Source organism: Sebastes fasciatus, chromosome 2 (assembly GCF_043250625.1).
Source record: "Sebastes fasciatus isolate fSebFas1 chromosome 2, fSebFas1.pri, whole genome shotgun sequence".
NCBI classification, from domain to species: Eukaryota; Metazoa; Chordata; class Actinopteri; order Perciformes; family Sebastidae; genus Sebastes; species Sebastes fasciatus.
Window position 1 is genome coordinate 9,130,851 of NC_133796.1, and position 22,835 is coordinate 9,153,685.

General features: G+C 39.7%; 1 protein-coding gene across 2 annotated transcripts in view; it reads left to right on the top strand.

Moving 5' to 3' along the window:
* The window catches only part of cep89 (centrosomal protein 89), a 91,325-nt gene that overhangs the window by 4,691 nt on the left and 63,799 nt on the right, over positions 1 to 22,835 (top strand). For both annotated transcript variants that reach the window (XM_074660861.1, XM_074660854.1), the window contains exons 5-16: positions 2,340 to 2,391; positions 3,053 to 3,160; positions 4,587 to 4,826; positions 5,976 to 6,118; positions 7,152 to 7,202; positions 8,125 to 8,208; positions 9,631 to 9,734; positions 10,455 to 10,570; positions 11,489 to 11,669; positions 12,286 to 12,453; positions 14,752 to 14,893; positions 20,114 to 20,203. In XM_074660861.1, coding sequence (XP_074516962.1) covers positions 2,340 to 2,391; positions 3,053 to 3,160; positions 4,587 to 4,826; positions 5,976 to 6,118; positions 7,152 to 7,202; positions 8,125 to 8,208; positions 9,631 to 9,734; positions 10,455 to 10,570; positions 11,489 to 11,669; positions 12,286 to 12,453; positions 14,752 to 14,893; positions 20,114 to 20,203 — 1,479 coding nt within the window. The remainder of the gene's footprint in view (positions 1 to 2,339; positions 2,392 to 3,052; positions 3,161 to 4,586; positions 4,827 to 5,975; positions 6,119 to 7,151; positions 7,203 to 8,124; positions 8,209 to 9,630; positions 9,735 to 10,454; positions 10,571 to 11,488; positions 11,670 to 12,285; positions 12,454 to 14,751; positions 14,894 to 20,113; positions 20,204 to 22,835) is intronic.

Here is a 22,835-nt window from a genome sequence, read left to right on the forward strand (position 1 = left end):
CGCCATATTAAATGCCATCCAAATCCAACTAGTGATGAGTGGAATTGGTTTATACAACCCTCCAACAGCGAGCCTGCATCGATGCTGACGTTTTGTGTTTGTCATGGAACACACTCCGTACAAATGTAAGTTCCGTGCAATTACCCGCACAAACCTAAACTGTTCAAACTAAGATAGCCATTTAATATTGTTGTACAGGCGTTAACAAGGTTACATGGTATTTAGTATCAAATCTACCCTTTCTAGTGTTCATTTGATTATAAAGTGTTGTATATTTACACGGACTGTTGCAAAAGCCAAGTAGCTCATAAACATTAGAGTTAAAAATGTAAGTAAGTAAAGTAAGTTTTATTTGTATTTTCTCCATATATTGCATATTCTTTTTATTGTTAATACTGGGAACCTTTGCACTTTCTCTCCGCTTGATACAAAACCATGGTTACAAAACGTTACAACAGTTTCCGTCGGAAAAAGGGAAGTTCGTCCCAAAGCTTGCCGCTGTATTTATATCCTACACCTTAATGAAGGGTACTTCATTCAGCTGTTATTGTGACTACAAACGGAGTTCACACGCCACAGAGTGGAAGTTGGGAGGGTCCAGTTTGAGAAAGGCCCTTTGTGTTGAGGGAGGATAACTATTCTTTCTTAAATATTTTGTATACTTGGTTCAGTTTGTAATGTCTCTGAGGTGGGTATTGTCATACCAGTTTGATCCACTGGGAGGCACAGTTGTACTCAGAATAAAGGTAATGTAATGTAGCCTTTTACTGTTAGAGACGTGAAGTGTGTAGTTTACTGTCACAGGTTTTGATTCTGCTCAGTCATTTCTAAGGACTTAGCTTACAGTGTTGACATATCCTTCCAGCGTTCCTGAATCACTACATATGGTTGTTGTTCCTCTGTTAAGCAGTTTTTTCTCTGCCATTGCAGGTTTTCTACATTTGGCATGCATTTTATTTATTTGCTGAGACTTCTCCCTTTACCACAAAACATTATTTTGCATTGTTTGCCTCTGATGGCACAGCAATTCAGGTGGCGACAATTTGCTCTTATTCTAACCCTGTACGCTGCGTTGAAAACTGACTTCGTAATTGTGATTTATGGTCACTGACGACAGGTTATTACTAGTGGGTACAGAGCCACGCACCTGAAATGTCTTTCTCCCTGTGCCTGAAATTTCTATCTTAACCTTCTCATAGTTTGTTCTATTCCATGGTTTGTATCTGTAATTCCTACCTGTGAGATTTCTTCCCAAAATCCCACTGGTTACATCCCAAGAGTCTGCTCTCTCACAGCATTTTGTTCTATTCTGCTCATGTTCTTGTCCTGTATACTGCTACATTGGGCTGCTAACCTGTACTGGTCCCAATGGGATCTGTTTCCCCCTGTAGGTTGTCTTTCCAGACTATCAGAGTCTAGCTGCCTGTGGCTTTTTTCACCTGTCATAGTTAAGACATGATGTTTCTGTTCCTTGTACCATAATCTAACGTGAGCACCCAGTATAGTAGCCTACATAATGGGTTTGTACCCCCATACAAATGTGATCCATAAGAAACATCAGGATATACCCTCATTAATCAACCGTACCGTAAACAGACAGCCACATTCGTCAGCTGCTCTTCATCATTCAGGGTGAGGATGTGAGTTAGTGTAAGAAATTACACTAGTGTACTTGTTTACAAATACACTCAGTTGACAGTTTATTACTGTAGGTACACCTCGCTAAAACTAACGGGCGCTTCTATTATTTTGTCCAACCCATTCATATCAATGAGGGTAGGCTAAATACCAGAAACACCTCTCTGTATAAAGCTGCAACAACAGCACCACAAACTGCAGCCTCCGAAATGTCCATTCAGTTGAATAAACACCTTTCTGAATAACCTTCATGAAGGTAGAATTGATTGCAGGTCTGTTGTATTAAACTGTATTAGGTGTACCTAATAAACTCAGTGTATAGTTTATTTTCTAATCATGTGATAGTTGTGCCTCAAACCAATTAGCAGTAGTCATCCTTCAGTATGCCATGTTCATGTATTTCATTCTTTCTTTGCTTCTTTCTTGCTCTTCTGTTTCAACTGTGACTCTTCCCTACACTGAACTCATTCACATCGCTTAAATGTGTCTCTAAAGATGCGCAACAATACTGTAAATGAACTGACAAAATGACAGGATCTTATTTTCCACATTTTCGACAATGGCCATAAACGCAGTGGTCTCTGAAATAGCCTTGCACAAAAGGGAACCAGGCAGCGGGGCTTTGGAAATCTCTTTGAAAAGACTTACTCGTTATCTGTCTCTGACTGCCTGTCTGTTTGTTTTGCCTGTTTGTCTTTCAGACCAGTACACCCCAGCTGATTCAGATGTCTGGCAGAAGAGGGCCTTCTCCAGGTAATAACTGCCAGTATTTGCAAAATAACCCCAATAGCACCAAATAAGGTTTATTTAAGAGTTGTCAAACATATTGTACTGCCAAATAAAACAACGTCAGTTGTCAATTATTGTTAAACTGTGACCTTCTATTTATGTTGTTAGTAGATCTAGAGATTGTTGGAACAAGTCACTAGCAAACATACTGCCTTTTACAGAGTATGCCTTTTCTAAATCTTTAGGGTCCAGTTTATGTAATACATTTACATTAAAAGCATTTAAGCTGATCTTCCTGCTGGTTGCAACCACTGATATGAAGGGAAGGTGGTAACAATGATTAACTCCAACAGACAGTAGTGTGTTGGGTGTCAGTAAATAGACAGCAATATCTATTAGCAGCCTCCAGTTGTATATAGAGTAGTTGGAATGCTTCTAATTATTAATTGTTAACTGACAGAATAAACACTAATAAAGTAGCAAAGGTACTATGAAAATCTCTCAAACAACATGCAGCAAAACAAATGTAATTATGTCGGTGGTGTTGGCGTATTGTTGGTGCACTTTTACAGAACAGTATGCAGTTCATGGTAAAATTGGGTTATGCAGTAAAGCACACAGAACCCAGTAGTACTTCTGCAATTGTATTCATTTGTTGATGGCATGATTTTTTTTAATCTCTCAGATTTCCCTGAGGAAACTAGTGTCCAACCTCCTGAAGACAGCTGTGATTCCTCCAAAAAGAAAGTGAGGAAGAGCACTAGAAGTCTGAAAGAAGATGTGCCGTCTAGTTGTAAGTCCTAAAATAGCCTGCTGTGTGTCTGCTTGTCATTTTGACTTATATTTTTTTTATATATTTTGCTGAATACTTGATAGCCACCTTTTGATCAGTAAAAAAACATGGCTTGCTTTAGATCAAAGCAAAATAAATATCTTTCTCTTTCTGTGCTGTCATGTCATGACTGACCAGTGCTTTCTGAAGGGAATTATAGTCTGTATTCATGACACCTATCTTTGTGTCAAACTAAGGTATACATAAACAACATATAGTATATGCAAGGTATATTCAGTTATATTTACTGCAGTAGCAAGCATGCATTATGTTCTATGTCCATTTTGAGGGTGTGTACATAGCATGCTGTTTAAATTTAAAGCCCCAAATGAGACGGGCTTCAGCAGCATTTAAGGTGAAATCATAAAAATAGAACAGAAGTACAATGGACATTGAACTGATTGCCGCACCGACTTGACTAGGTCAAAAACAAGTGGCGATTGTTGTTAGTTGTTATGGTGAGTGTGTCACACTCACTAGTTTGAGAACTACATTTTGGCCTACCGTCCACATTAAGCTGGCGCTCTCCTTTTGTCTGTCTCTTGTTGATGCTCATCAAGTTGCAATCCTCAATTCCTCTCTAGCAGAAAGGCAACAGAGAGAGTGCACAAAAGACCCTCCCTTTGTATGTTTCAATGCTTCATATTACTCCACTGCTCATTTGGTTGTTACTCACCTCAGTGAGTCCTCGACTTGCCGTAAGTCGGTTTATACCATTGGATGTACATGTACAATGCTATCCGTATACAGAAAAATGGTCGCCGCTCTGACCTTCCTGCTGCGTTGATTTGAATGGGAATGTCCGTTCTACTCATATTCAATTTATATGGGTAAACTGCATCATGCTCCTTTAAATGCAAGAATGTATGTTGTTAGATTTTATTTCTAGGGTGCTCTGCATGCCACGTGACATGAGTTTTTGTTTCTCTGAGCTTCCATGCAACAAGATTTCTCACTTCAAATGAGAAAAGCAGTGGTAGCAATTAAGGACAATTGCAACATGCTACCTGCCACACGTTGGCTAGGTACATTTAAACAATGGATTGAGTTTCTGCTCTTGTGTCTAGGTTTCCTGTCTTACTGTGACAAAAAGCATCCAACACCAAACCACACTATTCCATGATATACCCTTTGTTGGTTAGGTTATTGCTAATGTAAATGATGTATTCTAATACAGTTGTTTTAGTCACTTAAGACATATTTAATATATAACAGTTCAAGAAATGTTCTGTTTCACACACATTTTTTTGTTAATGTAATGGCCATATGAGATACATGAATAGTTTTGTATATTGAGACTGCATTTTTTAGGAATATAGTCACATTTTATTCTATTTAGAATATGTTTATGTACTGCCATTAAAAGTATTTACCTTCCCTATTACAGCCGCGCTACCCATCCCAACCACCGACCCACCCAGCCAAGCCAAAACCCCCAAACACCCCACCCAGCTGTCTGCAGAGCCCAGCAAGGTGTGCCATGAGGTGCACAGGGAGGTAGTGTGGGCCTTGCCAGAGAAGTACACAAGGATGGTAGATGAACAAAAGCTACTGGAGGAGCGACTGCAGCGGCTGGAACAGGAGATCAGTCACAGCCAAGCCTCCTCAAACCTGAGGTCATCTGCAGGTAGAGTGGAGGAGCCACTGGAGAGATGTATAGAGACAGGAGGGGAGGGAGAAAGAGAATCAATGGAGTGAAATAAGGAGTAACAGGGGAAAAGAGATGAAGGGTGTGGGAATGAAGCAAGTGAGTCACAACAGAGGTATGTGAAAGGAGGGAGCTGGAGACGGTCTGTTAGTAGATATGGCTCTGATCATTGAGCTCCACAGCACCTCCTCAGCATGATGAGAAGAGGGCGAGGGAATAATGAAAAAGAAACATGAAAAGGAAATAAAAAATCCAAAAAGAGTTTAAAGAAGGATGAAAAGTTGGCAGTTTAAATGGGTAGCAGGTTGGCTTGGTGGTTAGAGACTCTGACCTCATGGCAGGCAGAAGGAAGCAGCATGGAAAAGTAATATTCTCTCTCTGCTAGTGAAGCATTAATTATGTTCGCTTTACTAAACCCTGAGGGTGAAGGCTTCAGGGTCAGCCAGCAGACGACATGGAGAGTCAAGGCCATCTTGCCATACACACTAGTCGTCTTTAGATTTCACCAGCTCTCACTGTCCCTTCCTCCTGAAACTCTAATAATGAATATGGGTATTGCATTGTATATATTGTTTGACCACTAAGCTTTTGACTTTTCTTGTTTGTGATTAATGTAATGTTTTGGAGATTTCTGAATTTATTTATTGCATTATAATATAGTGTATAGTGCATTAGGGCTGACCCGAATACTTTGACTATTGCCATGGTAATCAACCTCCAAATCAGTATACGAAGGCTTTGCTTTTATTTATTTTTTTATATACGTATGTAATAATAAAGTATACATCCCAAAATAGCCCATGAAATAAGGAATAATCCCACAACATTATTTATCATTCATATTCAACATTAATAATGATTAGCTATTCTCAGACGGATACCGCGGTTTGTTATGTGTAGAGGTGCGTGCGTGTACAGTAGTGCAGCAGCAGCACCGTCTCGGACACTGAAACGGGGGAGATGAAGACAGACAGAAGAATACTGTATGTCAGCTTGCTGCACTCCCCAAAAAAAAATGGGATTCGGGACAGCCCTGTAGTGCATTCTATTTAACAATCATGGTATTCTGAATAAGAGCATTACTTGATGTCTCAAAAATATGTCTAACCTGATCTGCTGTGCTTACAGGCAGCCAGGCAGAGCTACTGAATCTGAGGCAACATGCTCAGGAGCTGGTGGATGAAAATGACGCCCTCAAGTTGACAGTTCACCGTCTGAATGTGGAGCTGAGCCGCTATCAAACCAAATTCAGACCATTGTCCAAACAGGAGGTATGACTAGCTAGCTCTGCTTTTTTTTAGTAGCGCCTCATCGCAATCAAACTCCCAAATTGACCATTTATGAATGAGACCTCTTGTAACCCCATGAAATAGTTATGGGCTCAGGCAGTCTGTAGAAGAGTCCCTACTGTCAGGGTCTTGCACCACGGCCCTTTCTCTAATCAATCAACCTGTAACACTCCAGCTCATGTTGCCAGAATCAAATGAATACAGATGTATGCCTTCTCCTCCTCCTCTGCTCTCTTCACCAACTGGAGGCATTTTAGTCTTTTTTATTCTGTACTGCAATCCTCTGCCCTCAGTCTAATCTAATTTAATACAGAATCTATTACCAGTACATCACTTTATTTTCACAGCAAGCCTTTAAGATCGAAATCTGTCTTCGATCCAGAGCCCCGCTGAGTGAAATAAGGTTTCTTTTGGTCTGTCCTTCCATCTGATTTGTTGCACTAAAAGAGTTGCTTGTTCCCGTCTGAGGCTCTCTGTCCATTCTGGGTTGTTGTGTGTTTACACTGCAGAAGAACGCTGACCTATGCTTTTAATCATGGCTACCTCATGCTGTGTCTTCATACCCGTTTGCTTCTGCTGTTGCTGGATGTCTCTGCTGGCGCTCATTACTGACAGCCGATGTGAGGCTGGTGAAAGGAAGCGATAAAGGAAAAGATTATGGCGTAGTTTTATAGTAATAATAATACAGTAATAAGAGATAATATAAGTCTGAATAAAATTAGCCAAGCTAGAATTGAACTTTGTCTGCTTCCATAGATCATATAACAATTTTTATTTATTTTAATTCCCCATATGCTCTGTTGTTATAAAACTGTAATGTTCTTTAATTCCTTAAGACCTGTACACCAGAAGCAGCCAAATGTAAAACATTTTCAGACTTTAATCCTCTGGTTCTATCAACATATTTTAAATATTTACTCTGTGTGAAGGACAGCAATTAAAGCAACCATATTAACCATGGCTATGATGGTATGATGACTAATTTTCTTTCTCTTTCTTACTGTGTCTCATGCAGAGCTCCAGAATCGGTGGCTTACCAAAGACGGGGCCTCCTCCTCCTTGGCTGGTCAGTATCTTTATATAGCTGCACAGGACATTACTTTAATATGGCATGGCAGTAGCCTAACTTTGTGGCTGGTTAATAGTAAGATTTAGCTAATCAATCTGTTTAATATGGCTGGCTGGTTTAATTGGCAAGTCATTTTTTATACAGCTGAGTGATAACTTAAGATAGTACCTATTAAGTTGAAACGGTTGTTCAGCAGATTAATGTGGATTTAACATGTGAAATCATAAATGCTCAGTCTGGTGACACATAACTGGTCTGACAGCTTTGAAGCTCAGGCCCAGGTTCACTAAAAAGTTTCAGAAGGAAGAGAGTAGGGCTGCAACTAACAATTATTTTCATTGTCAAATAATCTGTTAATTATTTTCTCGATTAATCGATTAGTTGTTTGGTCTATATAAATGTCAGAAAATGGTGAAAAATGCCGATCAGTGTTTCCCAAAGCTCAATATGACATTTTCAAATGTCTGGTTTTGTCCATAACTCAAAGATATTCAGTTTGCTGTCATAGAGGAGTAAAGAAACCAGAAAATATTCACACTTAAGAAGCTGGAATCAGAGAATTTTGCCTATTTTCTTTAAAAAAAACTCAAACTCAAACTAATAAATCGATTATCAAAATAGTTTGCGCTTAATTTAATAGTTGACAATTAATCAATTAATCGTTGCAACTCTAGAAGATAAAGTGCTTTATCCCTCAAGTGACCAAAGCAGAGTTCCAGGTTGTTCCCTATCGGTCCACAATGACTGCAATCCTGCTGGATAGATTTGCACCCGGTATGATTCAGATTTAACGACCACTGTGACTAGTGGGCTGGAAAGTGTTTTTCCTGCCTGCCTTGAATAAGCCCTATATGGGAATATATTCATGGCTTTGTCATTGCAGCTAATTTGGATCATTTCTCTTTTTCCTTTTTTGTAGCTCGACATGAAGTATTTATCTCCTTTGCTGCTGGCCTATGAAGACGGGATGAACGAGAAATATGCTCTTCTGCAAACCACTGAGGTAAAGTGTATGTGAGAAGAAACTGTATGCGTGTTTGTGTGAGTTTCTTCTTATTATCCCCTCAATCAATCTTTCTTTAGGAGTCTATGTTAGATGTTATCATATAAGCAGCAAACTGTTAAGTTGTTGCCTTGGATATATGCAATGCATGGGATCAAAACCTGCAGCACTGAAATATCACATTATAATCATAGAAGCCAATTAACAGCGTGTGGATTATTTTTATATTGAAAGACAACAGAGGGCATAGTTTTTATTTTCAGTTGTCATCACAAAGCCACCTCATGTTTATCTGAGCTACAGTGATGGAATAAGAGTGTAAAAGCATCAACTCTGTGCAACTGAAATGCAGCTATAATCTTTATGTATGTTGCGCTATAAACTTTGTTTGTTAGATGCTCTGAGTGGAAATGGAAAGCCTGGAACAGCAAAAATGATGCTACTAATCTACAAGAATATTGATTGCTCTTTATTAATTGTCACTATATTGTGGGACTTGTGGCCATTTTCAAAAGTGTCCCTTGACCTCTGACCTCAAGATATGTGAATGAAAATGGTTTTTATGGGTACCCACAAGTCCCTCTTTTACAGACATGCCCACTTTATGATAATCACATGCAGTTTGGGGCAAGTCATAGTCAAGTCAGCATACTGACAGCTGTTGTTGCCTGTTGGGCTTGAGTTTGCCATGTTGTGATTTGTGCATATTTGTTTTTATGCTAAATGCAGTACTTGTGAGGGTTTCTGGACAATATTGTCATTGTTTTGTGTTGTTAATTGATTTCCAATAATAAATATATACATACATTTGCATAAAGCAAGCATATTTACCCACTCCTATGTTGATAAGAGTATTAAATACAAGACAAATCTCCCTTTAAAGTACATTTTGAACAGATGAAAAATGTGTGATTAATTTGTGATTAATTGCGATTAACTATTTTAATCGATTGACAGCCCTACTTTATTGTAAAGTCAGTACTTTACTCCATGTCAGTATCCTGTAAGAATGATGACTGAATTTTTCCAGTGAGCTGATTGGTCAGTAGAGGGGCTGTTGACACGTCTTGATCTGATCCTCTGAAGCTGACCTGCTCCGGTGCAGGTTAGCTGTGCAGCGCAGGTTGGTTCTCTACCTCTGTTAAAAGTGAGCCAGATTCGTGGTACTGGAAAACTTGAGTTAAACCCAAAGATGGCCGTCTAACACACTAATCTCGCTTCGTGGTACAGGCCCCTGGAGAATTGGTGCACCCAGCTGTAGTTGCCGTCAAGGATTTAGTCTCAGAAGGGTGATCCTTAATCCTTAGCAGTAGTACTGGAAGAAGACTTCTTTTTTGTTTTTATTTTGCTGTCTCCAATTTAAAACTTCTCTTGCGTCCTTGAGATCAGAGGTCCTTATGTGTCTTTGTCTGCTTGCCACAGGAGGAGGTAAAAAGGATTCGTGTTCATGTGGAGGAGGTGATCAAAGAAAATGAGAGACTCCATGATGAAATTGCAAAGATCGGAGGGGTTAGCCAGAAGAACTGGTAAGAAGAAATATACTCTTTGTGTGTGTGTGTGTGTATTGGTTCAGCACTGTCAGCACTTGCTTGGCCGTCACCATTTGTTCCCCTGATGTAGTGAAAATTAAATACCTCCTTTATTCTCTTCCGCACTGCTGCTTGCCAATCTCTGGGTCTACCACTAAAGCTTATATTGTGTGAAATAATGAAATAAAAGTAGTAAAACCTTTACATCTTCTTCTGTGCTCCCATATCTTCCCCATCACTACTCTGTCTGTCATCATCACTCTAACTTGTAATAGTCAGATAGAGACATTTTAACCTGTTTTAAATTGTCTATCAACTCAAGAACAATGTGAACATTGAGTAAGACATTGTGTGACTGTTTGCATACTTTTACATTTAGTACATCTGGCAGGTGTTCTGAACAATAACTTCCTGCACAGTATTCATGATTGAGACAACACCACCAGCTCAAATGAAGGCAGATAGGGACTACAGGTTGTAAACTAAAACAAATTTGCGTTAACGCGTTATTATCACATTAACGTTGACAGCCCTAAGGATATTAATATCCAGGGTTGATTTAGACTACACATGTACATTAAGACTGGCTTTTAAAGTTAAAATTATAAAATTTTCAAAAATGTATAACCTATTCAGTATCAATAATTGAAGTGAATATTCATATGAATATTATAGCAGCTTTGTGCTTCAAACATAATCTTTCTCTTTTCTCTCCAGTCATCAGCTCCAACAACAGGCCCTTCTGGTTTTGCAGGAGAACCAGGTTCTGATTGATCAGCTCGAGGCTCAGCATGTTAAGGCCAAGAGCAGCCAGAGCAGGCACTATTCTGAAGGTACAACAACAACAACAACAAAGCAGTACATCATGGGCTAGAAGGTGCAGAGTGGCACAATGTGAACACACAGCACCACAAATCTGTAGCCAAAGGCAGATTTAGTGTGTCTTCAACAGTTCATTAGAACAATGATGATACAAGCAAATAGTTTGATGAAGAATTTTATATGATAGCATCAATCAGATTTCACTCATAAGTCTTCAATATTTCACGTTGTAAATGGTTACTTCATACCTTAAAATGTGACACAGCAGTGTTTGCTCCGTAAGGCTGATTTAGTTTTTTGAAAGTTGAAAAGGAGGCTGTGAAGCACAGGATTAATGTTATTCTGCATAATCAAGCAGAATATCGAGTTATAACAGACAAGTCTGATGTGTGTAGAGGTGTTTGCGGTCATTCTGTAGCAGCCTGGTGTCATGTCAGATAGCTGCAGGGAGTTAATGAACTGAAGCTTTATTGATAAATCCAGACTGATTTTCAGACGTTCCTGTATTCATCCATATTAAACATTATTTTTTAATTTTAATTTAAAAGCATCCACTGGTCAGGGCTCTGCCTCATTGACTGTTTCTCCCACCTGTTTGCTCTTCCCCTCCCACCTGTGCATCGTGCGCTTTGTGCTGGGTATCAAAATACCACACAGACAAGCAAAGTCAATTTCACAGTCAGCAAAACAAAAAAACGGTTGGAGCGCCACATGCCTAAGTGTAAAAATGAAAGGAATTCTTCATAGGAAACCATACGTACAAGGCAAAACCATCTGTGGTTAAATTTAAAGAGGAAATCTTGAAAGGCTTAAAACTTTTAGCATAATTCTCTTTCATTGTAGCCCTGCATCCTTTTCTTTGTTGCTTTCATGTTGACTCTTTATTTCACTCCATTTTACTCCTCCCCATCTCTCCCTTCTCTTTGTAGTATCCAAGGTGACAAAGCAACTGATGTTGTTTGAGGCGGAAAAGCAGCATTTGCAGGAGGACCTGGAAGAGAGCAGGAGGGAGGTTCAGAAAAATGGGAGGGAGGTACAAATTCTGCAGGCCCGCCTGAAGGATGCCATCACCTGGGACGAACACTGCAGCATTGCTGGGAAACTCAGACGGTACCGCTACAATGTCTTATTTGATCAAATGTTTCTTACTCTAAAAGATGAATCAATCAGTATTAAAAAAAGATCTGCTCCTGAACCGGGACACAGTTCTTTTCTTTTGTGAAGTGAGAACAAGAAAGAGAAGAACTGAATAGTGTCTGTTAGTGACACACATTCTCACTTGCTGTATGTTAGGTAAGGGTGTACAGTTCCCTTCATATTGTCATCCAAAAATGCCAAATGCCAGAGCTTCTCATCTTCTTCTTGCCAACAGGTTTGCCAAGAGTTCACCTCAGTTCATTTTTAGTTTGGTTTATTATTAATTCAGTTTGCAATTGATTTTATAGCAGATAAAACTAGAGTAGCAACTGAAGCATTGCATTGTTAATTGCAATCGAGAGCAGCAGTGGGATATGATAAATAAATTTAAGTGGTAGAGCAGAATCCTTGTAGAAGTTAATCAAAACTAGTAGTATAAGGATACAAGTTAGTAGCATTAATAAAAACGGGGACAAGCCTCTGTAGGTTTGTACATTTTAATGTGATGGGATACACTTTGTTGAGAAGTGTTCACCAAGTACCAGCTGTTTTGTTATAATGTGCTGTACAATCTGCCTTTGGCTCTCAGACAATTGGAACAGCAGGAGAGTAAGAATAAGAGTGAGATGGACGAGTTGCTGCTCAGATTGTCCAGCCAGCAGGAGGAGAGTAGGAGCCTGGCCCTGGACAAAGCCAACCTGACTGCTGATATAAAGAGAATGGAGGTTGAGCAGGCGGTCACCAAACAAGCCAACAGGTACAAAATGTACTGCTTTCTTTGTCTGATATCATCTTACATATGAAGCCTTTGACAGGCCAGTTGGGCATAATTCCAACATGTCTTCTTAAAGTATAATTTGGGTATTTTCCAACCTGGACCCTATTTTCCATGTTTTTGTGTCTAAGTGACTATCGGGGACAACACTTTTTGAAATTGGTCCAGTATTGAAGGAGAGCGCTGTAGATGGCAGCCACGAAACAATCTGTAATGTAATCATTTGGGGCAACCTAAAAGTGCTTGTTTATGCCACTGACAGGCTCAGATTGTTATTATAAGTGTCTGACAACATTATGGAAAGGACCCTACAGAGAAATTAAATGTTTTTCTTACCTTTTGCTTGATCCGGTCTGTTTGTTATTTTGTGTCTCGATCTGAAACCTCACGTCGCATCCACATTGTGGAAATCATCTAAATATTCAGCCATGACATTGGAAATCTTTTAGATAACACTAAGCTATGCTTACTCCAACACAACAAACTCTGACAACACCGGCACTTCTCACTCGACTCTCACTCACGTTTCCACCGCTGTCTTCCGGCAACAAGTCACATGAGACAATGACAAACGGAAAGCGAAAGGTAAGAAAAAGGTTTTATTTCTCTGTAGGGTCCTTTCCATAATGTTATCAGACATCTATAATAACAACTGACAATGCCTGTCAGTGGCAAAAACAAGCACTTTTAATGGACGTAAAATGACGGTGCAAGGTTGCCCCAAATGATTAGATTACAGCTTGTTAATCCAAAAAGTAAATCTAGATCCAACTGTGCTCAATAATTTATAGCCAAGTTGTGTGACATTTTAGAGCAGAAACCTCTTGATCCCACAACATGAAATTAAATGCTAAGGCCAAAAGTGTGGGAAGATGTTAAAAAAGAAGTTGAAGCAGTCCCTTTGTGAGGCTCAGCCGGTACTGTAGCTATCAAAATACCAGAGCTTGGGTATTTGATCACTGCACAGCTTCCTGCTACCAATACTGCTCATGTGACTAAAATGTGCAGTCAGCACTGGTCCAGCTGATATCATATGGCATGTTTTATAATCTGTTTAACAAAGCCCAAAGCTGCGCAATAAATAGATCTGTCTAAAAACTTTTAAACTTTAAAAAAAGGTGAATGACTACACTGTTAAATCCTCTTAGAAAGTATTCTAAGCTTGATATGTGGCGGTTCATATTTTAGTATAAAGTAAAACCACTGAAACATATTTTTTTGTCATTTTGTTATGATAATAAATGCAGCAGATTATTTAAACCCCCCTCACATCCGCTTGTTAGTTTTGTTGCACCTATTATGACAGGGCAGGTTACACTTTAATTATTCTTATTAGAACATGGAGTTTAGTGACTTCACATAATTCGCAGCATAGCTCTGCTCGCCTTTAACCTAGACAGGTGCAATCAGCCAGAATGAAATAAAACACCTGTTTGGGTGTTAAACATGTTTGCCTAATACTGTGATTACTGAATCATAGTGTGACCCAGAATATGTAATTGAATTAAAAAGGAAAAAAACATGAAGTCCTCCTTAAATCAAATCAACAACCACTGAATCTAATCAAATAGCTTTGAAACCACTAATTAGTTTTAGCTTTAGATTTGATTTGTTTTTTCCCTGGATGCAGGACAGTTCAGCAGTGTGACAGCTAGAGGCAGGCACAGAACCACTTTTTTGAAGAGGGCGGATCATCTCCCCTCTTTAAAGTTTTATCCTATGTTTAAAAACATGCTCACTCCACCCAAAAAAGTACAATCAAAATGATCATCACAGTCCTAGTGCGAGAGGGTTATTTAACACTCTGTACAGACATAAGCTGAAGTGACAGCATTACACATTTCACCATAGTTCAGTTCGGGTTATTTTCGTACACAATTTATTTTGGTCAGGGATTACAGCTGTTTTAAAATCTGTTCTGGTCTCTGGCACCTTCCTCTGCTCCCCGTAGACCTGAGCTGAGATTAATGTGGACTTTCTCATTCTGAAGTGTGAAGATTGTCAGAAGGTGTTTGATTAACCAACAGTGTTTTCATGCCGCTCGCATCAAGATGGCAGGGTCTCAAGACATCATCTAGTTAGCTCTTTGTCTCTCTTGTATTCTCTGTTTTCAACCATTCTGCTCTGTTCCTTTCCCTTAACCCCTGATATATTTTTTCTAAATCTCTTCTCCACTTTATTTCTCCTCCTGTTTTTTTTGCAATCCTCTTTTTCCCAATCTTTTGTTTTTAATTCTGTTTTACCTTTTTCCTTCATCTCTCCTGTCTCTCCATCATCCAGGAAGGCTGAGAGGAGGATGAGTGTGTTGAAGAAACAGAAGGAAGAGTGCGTGTTGAAAGAGGAGAATACTCGGCATTACATGGGAGCTGTCATTTCTGTGGCGGAGCACATTTCCCAGGAGAGAGACCAACTACTACAGATGGTACTACTGACGCTACTGATACTGTAGAAAGATTTTTATGGTACACGGTACACGTAATTCACATAGCATTAGTAGTACTACTGAGACCAGTTATGTACATGTATTATTTCTGACACTTCTATCACTGCAGGGAAACAAGGTATTACTGTACACACACACAGACTGGGTAATACACATGACAGTACTGACACTCACATACACACACATAATCTCCATAAACAGACATCTGCATATGAATGCAGAATCTGGAGATTTTGGTATCGGAAGCATTCTGGTTTCCGTTTTTAATCCGTTTTGTAGTCAGAGTAGTATTGACCAATCACGTTTGAGCAGGCTTTGTTTGCATGCAGGTAAACAGTATGCGTGGAGAACAAAAGAGGCAGGACGCATCGGCCGAAATGTAATCTAGGAACCCAGCGGCAAACATCTGACGACGATTTAGAAGATTTTTACTAAAAAAGAGCAGTTAAACTCAAAATTACAAGGCAAGCAGTACACATACAGTACCCAGTGTTGTACTTCAGCAGTACTGTCTCAAGTGAAGTGACATAGTAGTGTTATTAGTAGCTGCAAAGTATTGTATATGTAAGAGTGAAATTATGTCATCTACTATAACAGTGTACACCAGAATAATATATAATGGAGATACCCCGATCACGTTTTTATGTATATTAAGTTCCTTAGAGGTGTTAGGAAGTCAAACAGGTCCTAATTCCCTCTGTAATATCTATTTTGGATTGATGTGAAAACATCTCCTTCAAGTTTCTCACCGAAAACTACATTTTACAAGATTATATTTGAACACATCCTGATAATGTTATAATTCACCTTTGCCAAATACTCATCATAATATAAGGCATCCCTAATATATAATATTATTAAGTAATGATACTTAGTGTTGGTCTGCATTAATGTAGACATATAATGTAGTACAAAATGTAAGGAAACAGTATTACATATAACATAGTATAGTATATGATATAGAATTTAAGGTGAAATTACTACATTTATATTATATTATATATTTTATATTCCATATTCTACTGCACTTTATTATGTTAATATGTTATACTGTTTTATTTCCTGCAGTATTCCATATTCACAAATCATAAAATAAAATTTTGAAATGTAATGCAAACTGAGCAAATAGTAACAGTGTTTCACCTTTAGGCTGTTGCTAGCTTAGTTGGATGGCAGCATGATTGAACTCAGCAGGTAAGGTTTAAAGGCAGTTTACTTGGAGTGAAAGCAGGTGGGATTAGAAAAACAACCACAGAGAGCTGGCAGTCATCCAGGACATAAACTGGCTGGCAGGAATCAGTCAAATGCTGCAGCAACAAGGCAGCACAGACAATCTGGCAAATGCCCGATAAAGCTTCCCTCTACACATACTGAGGAGCTATTGAGTAATGCGGAGCAGCCGTGCAGCATGTGGCTGATGACAGTCGGTCCGCAGAGGCAGAATAGTCTGAGGGCAGATTTCGGGAACCTTTTGTTTTTGTGCCAGGAGTCGTGTGTGTCATTTATCAAACAGGTGCAGTTTCTCTGCCACCTGAGGCATACGCTCCATGTCAGCAGTAAGATGCAGGGAGGATACTGCAAATAACGGCGGGTGATATAAGTGTTACTGATTAAACATCCCACTGAATTTACTAACAGTGCCTGCAGTAGACCTTTTTCACAGCAGACATTTTGGCATGTCATTGCAGGAAAAGCACAGGTGTAGCTGATAACCATTTAGGTGAGCCAGTTCGAAAAGTCAAACAAGACTCGGTCAAAACTAAGTATATGGCTGGACCGTGTATGGTCAGTCTCTGAATTTCTGGCTAAATTATTACACAAATAGTCAGTGGTCATATCGATGATGTTAAATCCAGCGGTACATGTCTACCAGGTCCGTTGAGGACACTTGGGGACGCGCTGCTCCACCAAAGAACATATATTGCCAAGAAGTGAAAGTCAATTGTTTGTTCCATTGCAACATCAGCGCCCAACAGCGAAGCTACGCTTCCGCCGTTTCGGACTGAAAGCGACTACCGGACGCTAGTAAAACGTCAACCTAAAAAGTGCCGTACAAAAGTAAAACAAAATGATTTCTGTTCTATTGTCATATTCTACCGAAATAAAATATTATAAATATAATAAGCTTTTTCAGTCCAAAATGGGAGGCTGTTGTAAAAAAACAAAACACCAGAGTTTCGTCTCTTTGCTTCTATACTCTTTGGCTCCACTCAACTAGCCGTTCAAGCGGTGACGTACCCTTTTGTGGAATGCACCTGATTGGTCCCTGGTTTTCTGCTTGCCGTTTCAAACAGGAAACAGCATGGCGGCCTGCTTGTAAACTCTCTGTCTAAACAATCCACCAAAATCTACTTCTGACAACATTTTAATCAAGAAATAGGCTATGGCACTGCTGAATCGTGTTTCATTTTAGAAATAGATAGCCTAGTTTGACAGCTTGGTCCAAGTTTCGTGAGCGGGACGCGTTGTGCTGGACATTTTGAAAGAGCAATGGCCAATGAGGAAACTCCAACATTTGGCCGACGGAGAATACATAAGGGCTTAGGAAAAGACAACCACGGTGCTAAGAGAATCCGACTGCACACTAGGCTCCGTGATTATGATGAGACGGGGGGTGTTATTGACATGGGTCTGCTGGGGTGATGAAACTACAATGGTCCGAAAATGGACTACAAAAAGCGCATTTACACTTCTTCCTGTGCATTCTGAGGTTCTCCACATCTGAAGAGGTGGCGTAAATAGAGCAGGTATATTAACAAGAAAGGCTTTTTGGGAACAAAAAAGATTATTTAATCTTTATAGTCTACAGTTATCTGAAGGACAGCAGACATATGGTGACAAATAATTACAAATTAAATATCTGACAGTTTCTTAACGAGAAAAACAAACAGAGGATGGAGAGTTGAGGCCTTTTGTTCATTTAACACAAGTTAACTGCTGGCTCACAATTGCTTTACATTGAAAAGACATTTACAGAATCCATTTAGTTGCATTTGCCTCAGCATGTCAGTGAGACATCAGCCGTATCTGTGTCAACTCACCCTCCACCTGCTGCTCTCTGCGCTTCTTTTGGACCAGCTGCTCTGTCCCATTCTGCTTTTTTCACAAGCCGCATATCTTCCGAACATATTGACACTAAAATGGCATTTTTCAGACACACAAATCAGCAGAAAATTAACTATGTTCGAGCCCTTTCTCTGTCTCAGCAACACACTCTGGCAACTAACATTCGTTAAAAAAAAATAAAACAAGGTAAAGTAAACAGAAAATAAGGTATTTTTTCTTTGACCAAGGCTTCAATTTAGTCAACGCTTTGATAGTCTAGGACTGAGAGAAAAAGGAATGATGGGCGCTAAGGAGATCACACACAATAACTATTTTAGATTCTGTTTCAAAGGCATTTCTGGCAATCGGCGATGCTAAAAGCAAGCCTTACCCAGTCTGTTGCAGGACACATTTTAGCATTTGTCATGGCTGAAAAACATCCATAGAAACTTTTGGTCTCATTTTGAACCAGAGCATCTGCAGATTAATTTCATAGCCAAAATGTTATGATCCACTAAAGTTAGACACATGAATAAATCCCTGTTTTTGTAATCTTCGCCACAATCTTGACTATAAGGGAGCCGGGAGAGACAATTGAGTGAGATTCAACTATTCTTTGTTTGGGAAGGGTAGAGGGAGACACACCTGGGGGAGATCTGCACTTTTTCTACTTAGTAATTCGATCTATTTTCAGCAAGAATTAACACGTAAGCACGAAATCATAGAAAACCGCCTTTCAAAGATGAAGAAAGAAAGAAGTATTGATTAACAGAAGACTCCATTTCCATTAATACCACCTTTTGTTCTTTCAGAGCCTTGATACCTGGCTGAATTAATCATTTTTAAATGATCACTCTAACATGGTTGGTAGATGAATATACAGTCAGAGCTGTAAGATATGGCATGTCAAACCCAAAAAATAGAGCTAATCTGAAACCAATGGTACAAAAAAGTATGTACTTGGCTCAGCTGGCTGAGTGTGTGGCAGAGGAACGGAGAAAGTTTTTCTGGTAAATGTTAATAGATTCAGGGACTTTGCCATAGCTGTTTTTTTTTTAGAGGATCAGCAAGAGCCCATCATGTGTGGAAGGTCAGACTGACACCATATTAGAGGTAGCGGGTCTAAAGCTAACAAGAACCGATTAGTCTGGAAGAGAACAGGATGACCACAATGATGTGTGTGTGTGTGTGTGTGTGCTCTCAGTAAAGGTATTATTATTTGCTGTGTTGTGGCTAGACCACATTAGGTGAGCAGTAGAGCTGTTTCTATGAGCAAGACTGGCTGATCATTTGAATTACAATTGTAGTTGCCTTCACTGTCTGGCTGTGACCTCCAGGATTATTGCATTTATGTAAATATCCAAGACGCTGATGTTCACCTTCTAGGCACAATAAAAAAAAAATACCTTTAAACTTCGATTTAAGTTTGCAGTCTCTCTTTACTGCATTTTGCCTCGAACAATCCTGCTAATTGTGCATTCAGAGACTGGAACGGTTTCAAAAAGACAGTTTATTGGATGAATTTGTCCTAGCTGAAAATAAAAATGCCCTCTTAGTCAAATTACACTCCAAAACATTTACTTTGGGTGCAATTTAACAATTTATCTTCTTAATTACAACCCTTGTTTTTTATTTCTTTTTTACATACCTGTACTGATGCCTCTTTAGAGGGACAGGACAGTAGGTACTGAAGATCCATGTCAGCATTAATGAGGTGAATTTGGGACTTTTTGGCTGCGCATTTCAATGTGCAGTCACTTAGCCGTAAAACACCCTCATTATACTGCACAAGCTGGAGTTAATGTCATTTTATGCTACATTAGCACATCACTAGCTATATTTTGTAGGCTGACAGGTATTTCTCCATTATCTTGATGCTATTTTTTAAATTAAAATATCCTTCTTCTCATTTTTCTGAACACCGAAAGTTTTAGACCTTTGTTTGGTTATATTAAACTGAAAATGGGCTGTTTGTGGCAGTGTTTGTGCCTCACACAGGACTACTGTAAATTGGTAACAGTTTCAAGTGTTTCCTTCTTTTTCTTTGTCCATCTCTCCCATAATCCCTCACTCCCTTCACCCAATTGTGTGTTGTACCCCTCGATGTTCCTCACTAGATCAGTAAACCCCCGTCTTCCCTCTCTAACTCCCCAGGCCTCGGTTCTTCAGCAGGAAAAACAAGGATTCACCAGCAGGATTCTAAAAGGCACAGTTCGATTCGGGAAACTACAGGAAGAAGTCAAAGTAAGTTCCTTTATTCAAACATCACTGTCACACTACAGTCTTTGCCACTAACCTTTGCCCTGAAACCACCCTGCTGCATGGCAGGCAGGTCAAACTGATCTTAACCCCTGATGCCGGAGTAGCTTGTGAGGCTACAACTTTGGCTCAGCTGGTGCCTCAACGGTCCGCACTGAAACACAGCGTTTTATCTGAAGTCAATTTTGAAAAGCTAACCTTCCAATCTATTCTTATTGATCATCAGCCCACTCCACTGCACTTGATAATCAATCTATTATCGACTCCCAACACTCAGAAAGTAAAAATTGATGAACACTTGTGTCTCTTAGATTGCAGTCTCTCAAGCTGAGCTCATTGACTTTCTAGGACTTCATTTTCCCATCTTTAACAAACACGCACCGTCAGCAAAACACCAGCAATGATAACAGTGTGCAACCAATAACTTGACTCATTTCTAATATGAATTTTTTATGCCTCCGGGCCGGCAATACTCGTGGCTGTTTTTTTTTATGTTTTCGGGTTGTCCGTCCGACCGGTCCATTCTCATGAACGCGATATCTCAGGAACGCCTAGAGGGAATTTCTTCAAATTTGGCACAAATGTCGACTTGGACTCAAGGATGAACTGTTTCGATTTTGGTGGTCAAAGGTCCAGGTCAGTGTGATCTCATGTCTGCCCCATTCTCGTGAAAGCGATATCTCAGGAACACCTGGATGGGAATTATACAAAACACGTTTTTCGCCAGAACTCAAGAATTCATGTGCTAATTATGACAATTTCACAGAAATGTCTAATAGGATGAAACGATGAAGTGATGACGTTTTTGGGCAGACACGGATGTAAACTGCAACTGCTCACACACACTCCAAAAAAGTGAATGTGTCCTTTGGGTATTTTTATGGGAATGTGGAGCTTTCAGATCAATTTGAAAAGGATGCATGGTGTGCATGTTTCCCATTTGATTGCAAGTGTGTCATGCAGTGAGGGACTTGCCCTGGTCTGGTCTTGGTCTCAACCCCTCAAAGTCTTTATGGTCTCGATTCACTCAGTTCTTGGTCATGACTTGGCCTCGGTTTAAGTGGTATTGATTACAACTCTGGCTGATACTGCTGGTGCTATACTGTATCTGCAATCCACTGGCCAGTGGTTATCACTATTTGCCAGCTGGAAATGTACCTAAATGTTATAATTTTAAGCTAAATGTATGGACTATATGTGACACAGATATGCAGAACTGAGACCTGTATGCAGATACTGTACAAGACAGATATCATTTAAAACATAGTCAAGCATTGGCAATGGTCAGACCATAAACAAAAGGATCAGTTTCACATAAAACGTGCCACTTTGTTTAGACCTGCCATAGCTTTAATATAAAAAAAGAAAAAGGAATGCAAGATTGTTTACAACACTTGTTCGTCTGTTTAATATCACCTCAAAATGTATTAATTAAAAAATGACTCACTTCCGTTTTTTACTAAGGTGTAGATGGCTGAAATAGACACAAGTGTGGTCATCATGACTGACTGTGGACAGGAAGACAGAGCATCTTTTTCCCCCCTTATCCATTCTGTGACAAAACCTGCATGGATCCATCCCTTTCCATAGAAAAAAACATGGAGACCATTCTAGCAAATCACCATGGCAACCTTTTCTATATCTACCTACAATGCCATCTTGGTGTGAATCTTACCGCTGTGGTTGACAGTTGTCCTGCAATGCTAATTGGTACAGCCTTTCTTTATTGGTTTGTTTGTCATGCCAGATGTGCACATGGCATTAGTCTGGCAGTATTAGTGCCTTGCTCGAGAGCCGGTGCTCTCTGTTCCAGTTGTCAGCAGCTCTTGTCGTTCAAGCCACATCAGGAAAAAACATCCCAGTGGTTCTGACAATTTCATTTGTGTCTCTATAGCAACAGCCCAGAGAGAAAGAGGTGTGTTTGTGTAAATTAATGTGAGTTGTATTGGTGGTGATCAGACCATGGAAAGAGGAGAGCTGTAAATGTTAGATGTGTAGAAGGACAATAATTCCCTTCCTTCCTCCTTTTATACTTCATTAGACTATTCCCTCTTTCCCTGCCAGATATTAACCAAGACTAACTGGACTTATACTTCTCCTTCAAGGTGTTGCAGTGGTTATACTGGAGCTGTAGACTATATGACATAGGGGTTGTTTTCAACAGATAGGTTTTAAAGCACTAGTGCAGTCAGTCTGTTCAAAACGTGCCTGTTCGGTACAGACCGGGCGCTTGGCCTCCGGTATTACTGCTCATACGAAAAACCGATACTGCGCTTCCTTGGGTCCTGAGCAATACACCTACCATGAGATTTGGGACCAGGCTATTTCCCCGGTAACAAAAGCATTCATTCCGAAAGTTGCACCGCTGATGCTTGAAATATTTGAGTAGAGAGTGACGGAGAGTGAGCTGTGCCCAGCATGCTGTTCGGCGGTGTAACAGTTAATAGGAGTCACCTCTCAATACAATACACAGTATTTGCATAACGCACTACTAATAAGAGCTCGCACTCGACACTGCACTTCCTTTGGTCCTCAGCAATACACCCGCTAAGTGTGACTTCGATCAGATGAACGGTTGAATGGTTGACAGACGGATAGGGATTCTTTGCTTTATAGT